The sequence below is a fragment of the Archocentrus centrarchus genome, chromosome 8, assembly GCF_007364275.1.
Source record: "Archocentrus centrarchus isolate MPI-CPG fArcCen1 chromosome 8, fArcCen1, whole genome shotgun sequence".
NCBI classification, from domain to species: domain Eukaryota; kingdom Metazoa; phylum Chordata; class Actinopteri; order Cichliformes; family Cichlidae; genus Archocentrus; species Archocentrus centrarchus.
In genome coordinates this window covers 21,888,036-21,899,024 of record NC_044353.1, presented here as the reverse complement: position 1 = coordinate 21,899,024, position 10,989 = coordinate 21,888,036, and the positions used below count along the sequence as shown (strand labels likewise).

The following is a 10,989-nucleotide window of genomic DNA, read 5'->3' as shown; positions in this document are numbered from 1 at the left end:
TCTGTTTTTGTCCAAACAGACTAACATATTGATCCATAATAAAAACTGGGAAAGATTAAAGCATACATAACAAATCTGCAGGACATGGAAAAGTAACCAACCAACAATAAACTTCAGGACCACAATTTTAAATATTTAGAGGAGAGGAGGGAGACATCACTAACAGCAATAATTACAAATATAAAACAACATTACCCTCTACTGAAGATAAGTTATCCAAAAACATCACAAACTATGCAGGTTTACCCAAAGCTCCTCCTCCTGTCGCTCTCTCTGAGTTTGAGTGTTATATTCAATGGCTCACACCTCCTCTCCTCATCCTACAAAAGCAGCACAATCTCTTTCCAAGTTACAAGTTCATTGTCAGCACTCACTAACAAGATGCTGGTGACTCTCTGCGCTCTCATCACTGCTCTAACATGTATGAAACCTGTTTCTACTTACGTTCAGTAGCTGGGTGTTGGATTCACATGTCCTTGTGTTTCTCTTGACTCCATGTCTTCTTGTTGTCTGCAGGTGTGAGTGGTGTGACGGTGGTGACACAGAAACCTGTTGTATCAGTGAGGAGAGGAGAGACAGCCACCATGGACTGTAACCTGGGGACTGTTACTGACAGTGCTGCTCGTTGGTACAAACAGATTCCAGGAGGAGTTCCTCAGTTTGTGCTGAGCATGAAACATAGCTGGAGTTCTCCAACCTATGGTTCTGGGTTCTCCTCTCCAAAATTCACATCCACTCATCAGTCAAGATCCGATTATCGTTTGATCATCAACAATGTGGAGGAGGGAGACTCTGCAGTCTATTACTGTAAAACATGGGACAGCTCTGTTAATGAGTACGTATCACAGTGATTTACACTGTGACAAAAACCTCCTCACTGTTACTTCTGCTTTTTGTCACTCTCTCACATGCTGATAGACCCATCAGGCAAACTCAGTGTAACCTACGACCTTCAGATAAAGTGTTATTAAACACTGAATTGCTCCTTTTTAATCTTTTTTATTTTCATCATTAAAAGTATATAAAGCAAAGCACTGAAATATGCAAGTCATTCACTCCCATCAGATAAATTGAACTATCCAGCATACAGTATTATGTGTTTCTACGAGTTATTTTTAAGTAATAGAAATTTTATAGACAGTACTCTCAGGTCTCACATAGTTACAACTGTTTCATTCCAGCTGCAGAAAAACAGATTACACAAATCCTTTTTAGTTTTACTCTCTAAGTTTAACTTACAGCTTAGAGCAAATAGTCCTTAGAATGCAGCTCAACAACAATACAAAGCTACACTGAAATTAGATCATCTCGATTGAGAGAATCTTCATTTTAATTTTCCACCCAGCATAAATGTTGACCAGAATGATGTTCAACTTGTTTGAAGCTGTTGTTCCACCCACAGTGGTTTTCAGTCATTGTGTAGTGGATAAAGGTGCCCACTTTTCTTGGAGTCGCTGAAGAGACAACAGCACAGGTCAGTCTGTTCTTTCTGTATGCCAAAGCAGGGAGCTCTGGATGGGAGTGTCTCACAGTGTAAGGGCACTGCAGTTGGTGGTGCTGCAGAATAGGATGGCTTTAGATCAATTCATGGCTGCTTTAGAGGGCATGTGCATTATCGCTGCCACTGCCTGCTCTAAGTATATCCTGAATAATGATTCTGATGGACATGCTATTGATGAGAGAATTAGAAATATTACAAGAATGGTTAACCAATTTAGTTCCCACACATCTGGATTTTCTGACTGGTTATTCTCCCTTTTTCCAGGCTGGGACTCTGCTTTGGTCGGATTATGTGTTCCAGTGTTAATCGTGCCTATGAGTCTGGCTTTTTTTCTCTTTTGTTTAGTACCATGTTTTAAGTTAATGGTGATGAGACTGAATGATCATTTTATTTTGGGCCACTTGGTTCACAGTACAGCTGACTCAGAGTAGCAGCCTCTAAGTGACGGGACCTCAAGCCCTGATTGTATTCTACCTCATTTTGAGAATGTAAATATGAATGTGTGAGCATATGGACAGTATAAGACATCATCTATAAACGTTTGTTTCCTTTTTTTCCTTCCTAATTGAATCGTACAATGAGAAACTGTCCATAATTTATTTGCTCTGTGAATGAAACTCATTTTACTGAATCTCCTGTCACTGATGCTCTGAAAATGTTGACCCAGAGGTGTGCAGTCCACACAGAGTCTCTGGATGTGAATTATGTTAGACGTTATGAACAAGTTCCCAGTGGGGTTCCTCATGTTGTTCTCAGATTTCTCTATTCTGACAGCTCACCCAGCTTTGGAACAGGATTCTCCTCCAACAGTTTCTCAAACTCACAGACTCAAACTCTAAATCCTCAAACATTAATTACAAGTTCATAATTAAGTGGGCAGAGACAGAGAATCTGTTCAGTATTACTGTCAGACATGGAGCCAATGAAGCTGTATCAGCTGTATTTTACAAATCACTTGTTTTATGACTAACTCTTTTTAAAATGGTGCATCAGTTAACCAGGTTGATGTAGTGATGTTTTTCTGTTGCTTGGTATAATAATGTTTTATTGTCTTTTACTATTTCCAGTCATTTACTCTGAGTTTCAGTGTTATATTAAATGGATCCACCAGCATCCTCTCTCCTCATCATACAAAAGCAGCACGGTCACTTCTCAGCACACACTGACAATATGCTGGTGTTCCTCTGTTCTCTCATCCCTGTTCTAACACGTAAAGAGTTGCAGCTATATTACAGATTTGATCAAACTTTGGATTGATCAGTAAGTGTGTTTCTCTGGACTCCATGTTATTCAGTATGTTCTGATAATGTATCATAGCTGGAGTTCACCATACCATCGTTCTGGGTTCTTGTCTGCAAAATTCACATCCACTCAACAGTTAACATCAGATTATCATTTGATCATCAACAATGTGGACGAGGTATTATTGTCGGGTCTTTACCTACAATACAAAATGCCTTGAGGCAACTGTTTGTTGTGCTTTTGTGTTATATAAATAAAATTGAATTGAACTGAATTGAGGGAGACTCTGCAGTCTATTGCTGTAAGACACTGGATGACTCCTTTAAGGAGGAGTTATCACTGTGATTTACACTGTGATTAAAAATGTCCTCACTAATTTTGCTTTTTGAGACTATCATTTACAGATAATTTAGACTTAAAGAAATATCAGCATAATCCTTCCACCTAAAAATAATTTATTATTTAACATTTAATAACTTTTTTTGGTTCATATCAACATTCATTGATAAAAGAATAAATAAGGAAATCACTGGATTAACCACAGCTCTTATACTTGTAACACCTCAATATGTAAACCATACTTTAAATGATCCTTTAAATCTTGCATCATGTCACTTTTAAGAAACAAAAGTTTAAAACAAACAACATTCAAAACCTGAATAGTGACAACTGTTTTTATTTTCAGCTGCAGTAAATCTGACAGGAATCAGACCATTTGTTGTTATATCAGCTGAAGATTCAGTTATACACAGTTTAAGAGAAAGAGTCATTCATATGCATCTAAAACAGAGTCAAAATAAAGTGCACCATCAAATTCAGATTATCTCCAGAGAGACAGTCTTCCTTTTAGATCAGTTTGGATTCATCAAAAACACATTTGTAACATCAGCGTTTCCTTTCACTGCTGCTTCTTAATGTTTTTTTCACACTTTGTGAATTTCTGGAAACTCTTTAATAACTTTTGTAGTTCAGTTCAGCTGTTTGTAGTCAGTTGTTTAGACAACAATATTGTTGTATAAGTACCAGGTCAGATAAGTCAGAAAATCATGAGCCCTCAAAAGCTGTATACACACACGCCTGTGCAAAAACACACACACATACACACGAGTTCTCCTGGTTTAATCTACATTATCTATAGGCACTGAATATAACCAATCAGAAATGATGACTCATTAAGAAGGAAATGAACTAAGTAACCAATCAACAGCCAGAAGAAAAAAAAACAACAACACCTCCTCCTCCTGTTAGTTGTATTTAACAGCTCCTCCAGCATCTGCTGTTCTCACATTCAGTTCTTAGCCCAAACTGACATCATGCTGGTGACTCTCTGCGCTCTCATCACTGCTCTAACGTGTAAACAGTCTCATTTATAATATAGACTAGACTGCATTTAATATTCACATGTCCTTGTGTTTCTCTTGACTCCATGTCTTCTTGTTGTTTGCAGGTGTGAGTGGTGTGACGGTGGTGACACAGAAACCTGTTGTATCAGTGAGGAGAGGAGAGACAGCCACCATGGACTGTAACCTGGGGACTGTTACTAACTATGCTGCTCGTTGGTACAAACAGATTCCAGGAGGAGTTCCTCAATTTGTGCTGAGCATGAAACATAGCTGGAGTTCTCCAAGCTATGGTTCTGGGTTCTCTTCTCCAAAATTCACATCCACTCATCAGTCAACATCAGATTATCGTTTGATCATCAGCAATGTGGAGGAGGGAGACTCTGCAGTCTATTACTGTCACACATGGGATGACTCTGCTAAGCAGCACGTATCACAGTGATTTACACTGTGACAAAAACCTCCTCATTTTTACTTCCACTTTTTGAGTCTCTTTAACAAGCAAACAACAAACTCATACAACAAACAAAAGTGTAAAGCCACCATCTAGATGAATTGCTAATTTTGATTTATTTTAACATTCATCACTAAAATTTAAAAACAAAGTTCCACAATATGCAATTCTCATTCACCCACAACAACTCAAATTATTATCCAAACCCAGCTGTTTATTCTACCCAGTGTCTTTGTAAGCTCAAATATCTTTCTCTTCTCTATTATTATCCTGCTTACATCTCAGTTAGAAAGTAAGGGACAGTTACACCACACACTGACAACAATTTTTCATCACTGCTGTAATATATAAGATCATCTTCTCATTCCTTCTACAGTTTTGGGACAAAAATAATTCACTTGTGTGTTTTCTGTTTTGTTGGCTGATGTTGATGCAGTGATAGTATTGACACAGATGTCTGCTGTCCAGGGATGACTTTGTAGAGGCGGCCATGGAGCAGTGATTCAGACTGTGACAAAGAGCTGAATAAGAGACATTACAGCTTTTAAGGATTCTGGACAACATTTTACATTTCCAGTCATTTACAGCATTGTTCTGAAATATAAACAGACTGATGAAAGGAATGAGATGTTGACAGTGAAAGTTGGTCTCAACAGGATGTTTCAGTTCCTCTGCCCTCATTAGTGAGAGTCAGGAGGTTTTTGTACAGCCATGAGTACAAACTGAATCACTGTGGTATTTGGACAAGGAACCAAGCTGACTGTGACAAGTAAGTACTTTTGTAACTGAAACAGGAGAGAATTTTATGATAATTTACTGATGATTAACTGTTTATGACTTGATTTCTTATGTTTGACAGTATTTAGGTTTAGAGCAATTTTTGCTGTTGATATGAGAGCTTTGATATCAAACTGAGCTTTGCTTTATAACAGATTACAACATTTGAAAAGTTCTGAGTATTTATTTACAGCACGTAGATTGAGATATGGACCAGTTTGAAAAAGATTATTATTCTTAAATAAAATATTATTTATTTTGAGTTTACATGTTTAAGAAAAACTGGAAATTACAGCCTATTTTATCTTCTCTCAGTAGTTACTTTTTTTTACTAACTTAAAAAATCAAGTTTAAGCTCATGTTTTGACATGAGTCTGGTTTCATTTCAAAACTAATCTATTGTGTCTGAAGTTTGCAATAACTGGCATCATCTGATTTTACAGAGATCACAATAACCTGACTGATGTTGTAGGAGATCATTTCAATGCATTTTGGAGTATTTTAATATTGTTAATATTCACGTGTTTGAAAAATGCATTTTCTATCACTGTAGATAATATTTCTACTTATTTTGGGAAGTATTATTTGTCCACTTTTCTCATTTTTATTGATTCATTTCCATTATTTCCCTGATTGTCCTTCTATGTATTTTCAGGCTCCAGCCTCCCTGCTCCTGTCCTCACAGTCTTCCCTCCGTCCAGTGCTGAGCTCCAGTCCAACAAAGCCACTCTGGTCTGTCTGTCCAGTCAGTCTGTGCAATTTGCAGATGTGACCTGGTCGGCTGCTGGGAGTCCAGTGAGCAGTGGGATCTCTACCAGCACTGCTGTTCAGAGACCAGACCACACTTTCCAAATCAGCAGCTCTCTGACCATCCAGACATCAGACTGGAACATGGATAAGGTTTACACATGTAAAGTGTCTTTGGGCTCCCAGACTTCAGAGAAAACCATCCAGAAGTCAGGATGTCCCACTGAATAGTAGAGGACCAGAATGAGCATTTAAAATCTGCTTTTTTACTGCTTTCATGTTTGCTAGAATGTTTTCATGTTGGAAATCAGGATAAAACAAAGTTTTAAGCCACGAGTCTGTTTTCTTGTCATTACTGGACAGTATCAGGAATTCATATTTTGCTCTTTTTAACTCAATAAAAAGCAACATGTTTAAAATATTTATGCTCTTCTTTTTTCAGTTTCTTGAATGTTTCACTCATTTTCACACTTTCCACCATTTCCAGTGTATTTTGCTAGGCGTATATATGTATTGTTTTAAATGCCATCATTTACATTTTAATACTTATATTAGTGTCATGCTTTGTGCAGCAATCAGAGGACTTAATTTAATTTGTACATGTATTTTTATAGCTTTATATAATTACAAAAATCTTAAACTATTAATTATATAAATGTTCTCTTTCTTTCTTGTTGTTTTCCTCTTTAGAATAGTTTGAAGAACATGTTTTGTTTGTCACAGTATAATATGCAAGAGCTGCACATTAGAGAGCAATGTTTCATAAGCTTAGATGAGCAAACGAAGGTCAAAGTCATAATGAAATGACATGTTGATTCTAACCCTGCATTCATTTGCATCCTCAGTCAGTGAAGCATCACCTCTCTACTTCTGCCTCTCTTCTTTCTCAGGATGCAGCTGCATGAGTGTGTTTATTATTTATAGGTGCATGTAAATGAAGAACTGTCAGCTTTCTGTAAATGAAGAATAAACTCCTCACAGGTGGAAATGTTTTAACAAGACTAATTTGGAAGCACAAATTTATCTCTCTTTAAATACACAACTGAGTTTCATCTGTCAATATTTAGGCGAGATTATCATATTATTCTGTAAATAGGTTCTACATTACATTCAATAATCAGAGTAAGTTCAACTAAACATCCATCCTGAAGAGCTGATGAGTGGATTAAAGTCAGACTAATATCTCTCTCAGTGATAACGCTCCAACAGATGGCTCTGGTTTCTTCTCAAAAAGGTTACATCTACTCACCAATCAAAATGAGATCACTGTTTGAGTCTGAAGATGTAGACTGGAGACTCAGAAATCTGTTAATGTAAAACAGGAGCCCACATCACAGGGATTCACTTTGTGACAAAAACCTCTTCACTGCTTACTTCAGCAAAAGACCAAAGGAAATTTGCAGATCTGGACAATAAGACCTTTGTTTTATCTCAGTGATTCAGCATTTGGAGAGTGGTATGTTTGTGAGATATACAATGTTCAAGTCAGCTGAAATATCTGCCAGGCGTGGAGTTTGTTCACACTAAGAAATAGAGGGACAGGAATGGACCTAAAAAGGTACAAAGGCTTTGTCGCTCCAGCTGTACCTTATCAGGTAAATAATTTGTACCTTTTTAATGGGTACAGTTTTGTACCTGTATATAAAGGCACACATTTGTCACTGCAGGTACAGAAATGTTCTTTTAAAGGTACAGACAATAAGGTACAAAATCATTCTGAGGTTCAGAGGTACAGTGCTGTACCCCACTAGGGTACAGATGGAGCGACAAAGCCTTTGTACCTTTTTAGGTCCATTCTTGTCCCTCTATTTCTGAGTGTGTTGTGGCCAGCACCACTTTTCTTGTTTCTGTAACTGCTCACAAACATAAGCATGAAATATCAGCTGGGACAGTGTTAGAAACTTTTGCGTTTATACATGGACACAAAAGGGACAATTTATAAAAGGTCAGAGGAGTTCTTACATTTCAGCGATTATGTAATAATGTGACTACTCCATAGAGTATTGTGTATTGTTCTCTCTTGTATTGTGTGAAATATAACACAACATGGCATCAATCTTTCTGTTTCTTTTGATAACAACTCTATTTGTGTTGTTGGTTGTCATCTTTTCAAAGGTTCATGCATTTCTACTGTGTGTGTGTGTGTGTGTGTGTGTGTGTGTGTGTGTGTGTGTGTGTGTGTGCGTGCGTGTGTGTGTGTGTGTGTGTGTGTGTGTGTGTGAGATTTTTAGATCCGCTCCTTCCTCTTTTCTGTACCAGGATGCATCTTCAGGTCTCCTCATTTATACGATTGGGTCAAAAAAAAAAGAAAATTTTATCCCAACCTGGAAATATTTCATTCACTTTAATTTGTTCAATCATAGACAGTTAGCTGAGTACTGCTCTGTTTTTGTCCAAACAGACTAACATATTAATCCATTATAAAAACTGGTAATGATTAAAGCATCAACACCCTCTACTAAAGATAAGTTATCCAAAAGCATCACAAACTATTGTAACACTTCCACCTTTAACCCTTATGAGACAGGGATGACAGAGTGCTTCCCTCAACTTGGACCAGATCAGAAAAATTAGGTTCTCTCTCGGAGGACAAATGAACGTGGACAGAGATTTGGAAAAGGTAACACATAGAAGAAAAATTTATTAGCACTGTAACAAGTTGAAAAAAACAAGGCTTCAGTAACGACTGAATTTCTCACTGTATAAAAAAAATACTACCAATTGGTAAACTTCTTGAAAAGAAACTGGGCCCAAAAAAAAAATAATTAAATAAAACAAACAGTCAAAAGTCGGGTCAATGTCAAATGTCTCTGTGTAAAATGTTCACAGGTCTCTCTGTGTAAAATGTTCACAGGTCTCTCTCTCTCTCTACCCGGGTAGTTTGATTTCCTTTTTTTTTTTGTCTTATCTGGAATATTGCGATGGGCGTCCCCTTTCCTCAGACGAACAGCACAACAGGCCGCTGGCGTCACACCCTCCATGCGTGCAACCCCACGTCCCGCCTCTCCACTCGCTGATTCTTCCTCTGGCTCGCCATCTTCAGAATCCACCCAAAATGGGGGGGTGGGAAAAAACCAACCTGCACAAAGCAGTAATTGATACATCCCTTCTTAAAAGAAAACCAATATATTCCTTTTTTTCTATCTATATTCTTAAATCTGTCAAACTGTACAGTATGTTTTCTCCATTCGTAAATCGATGAACATAAGTTATTCAACGTCAGTGTAGCTGCACATTAAAAGTTGTTTTTTTTTACAGCCAATACACCACAATGTGTACGGATTTGTGTCATCTTACCCATCACAAAGTGCACATAGTGTGAGAAAATAACCACATCAAGTCCACATTATGCATCATTTGAGTTTACCTCATATAATTAACTGAACTACACACACTGCATGTGTAGCCAAGGACACAGCAATAGTTAAACTTGCACAAAAAAATATCAGAACAAACAGAACAAAATTGAACCACCACTGAACATAATACAATAAATCTGGCTCCGATTGGTTTTGGTTTTTTTCCTCTTTCCATCACAGAAACCTTTTGAATTCAAATATTTCTTTCATATGTGCCAAAGAATAAGTAACAATATAGTCAAAATGGCGGCGACTAGCATATTAGCCTACGCTGAAAGAACTCACTCACCGGAGCTTTTCCACTTGACAATATACCGATCTGACGAGGCGATGTCCGTCAAAGCGGCTCACTCTCAAAATGAAAATCTTCAAACACTCGAAACACCATTCAAAAGAAAGTATAGTTCCACTGTTTATCCTGGACTTAACAGGCAGTAGAGCGAACGACGCCCTTCCTCTCCGCCGTGTGTGCTCTGATCAGCCTAATTACCAGAAAAAAAGTAAACACGGAAAAGAAAAAAACGGGAGAACACAACGTTGCTGTCAGCATAGATGTGGGTGTATGCGCACCCTGCTGGCAAAAAATAAGAATTGCCTGAGGTTTTCACTAAACACTTAGGAACAGGAAAAATCCGGAGGTTTTCCTTATTAGTGCAACTAATGGGCGTTACATCCTCCCCTCCTGAATCAGCGTGCGTCCCTGCATGCTTAGACTTTACACCTGAATTAGCTGACCCATGTCTGGTGTAGCAGTAAAGTCAAGAGCCTGCATTACAGCTTGGTCTAGACTTTTCAGAATAGAGTGCATAACTAGGGATAAAGGATTCCCAAGTGACCTATATGTCAATCTATCAGGCTCAACTCTCTGTCTTGTTGACCTCCTAACCCCTGAATCTTGAATTTCTTCCTGAACAAGGTTATCTCCACTCTCTCTCAGCTCCTCCCCACTTGATTCCTTGAGTCTTTCTTTGTCTTCCATCATCCCATCAGTTTGTTCCTCATCTTTTTCTTCACTAATTTCGACTGCGTCTCTTTCCACAGATTCATCACTGACTAGTTCACTTCTAACTCCAACATCATCCACAACAGGTAAGTCTATTTCCACAGGTAAGTCTCCTTCCACTTCCTCAGAAATATTCCCTTCCAGGTTACTCACTGGGTGAAACACATCAGCCTCAGGATTCAGACTTGACTCCTCGCAACTTACTCCATTTTTGTCAGTCAAGTCAACTCTTGTACGAGGGATTTCATGGACAATGGTTACTGTTGGGAATGTGATATTCTCTCTACCAGTTTGTGGGTAATAATCTACTTCCTCTTCACTTTCCCATGGCTGCTCTAGTTCAGCAACCTCAGGAAGCATTTCACTTGCCTGGGGGGTTTGACATTTCCCTTCCTCTTCTTTCACTTGCCTTAACTCGTCTTGAATAGAGGAAGCTAGAAACCCGCAAGGTAGTAACAAGTCTCTATGAAGTGTCCTCTCTGGACCATCGGAGGTCACTGGACTAACAACATAGACTGGAGAATCGTCAATATGCTTGACAACTTTGTACACTGTACCACTCCATC

General features: G+C 38.2%; 1 protein-coding gene across 2 annotated transcripts; it reads left to right on the top strand.

Moving 5' to 3' along the window:
* Positions 1 to 333: 333 nt before the first annotated feature.
* On the top strand, positions 334 to 6,461 carry LOC115784181 (immunoglobulin lambda-1 light chain-like). 2 transcript variants are annotated; one of them, XM_030735300.1, is made up of 4 exons: positions 334 to 421; positions 517 to 839; positions 5,273 to 5,306; positions 5,970 to 6,461. In XM_030735300.1, exons 1-4 carry the CDS (start codon positions 382 to 384, stop codon positions 6,290 to 6,292), a joined length of 720 nt encoding a protein of 239 aa, XP_030591160.1. In that variant the 5' UTR covers positions 334 to 381; the 3' UTR covers positions 6,293 to 6,461. The 2 variants fall into 2 exon arrangements, with proteins under 2 accessions (XP_030591160.1, XP_030591161.1); XM_030735301.1 differs by lacking the exons at positions 334 to 421; positions 517 to 839 and adding exons at positions 4,037 to 4,096; positions 4,191 to 4,513.
* The last annotated feature ends 4,528 nt before the right edge of the window (positions 6,462 to 10,989 follow it).

Excerpts from the sequence above, each read along its gene's own strand:
- LOC115784181 (XM_030735300.1), top strand. The coding sequence starts at position 382 with ATGCTGGTGACTCTCTGCGCTCTCATCACTGCTCTAACAT. Across the intron at positions 422-516 it reads TCTCATCACTGCTCTAACAT|GTGTGAGTGGTGTGACGGTG; the intron begins GTATGAAACCTG and ends TGTTGTCTGCAG. Across the intron at positions 5,307-5,969 it reads AACCAAGCTGACTGTGACAA|GCTCCAGCCTCCCTGCTCCT; the intron begins GTAAGTACTTTT and ends ATGTATTTTCAG.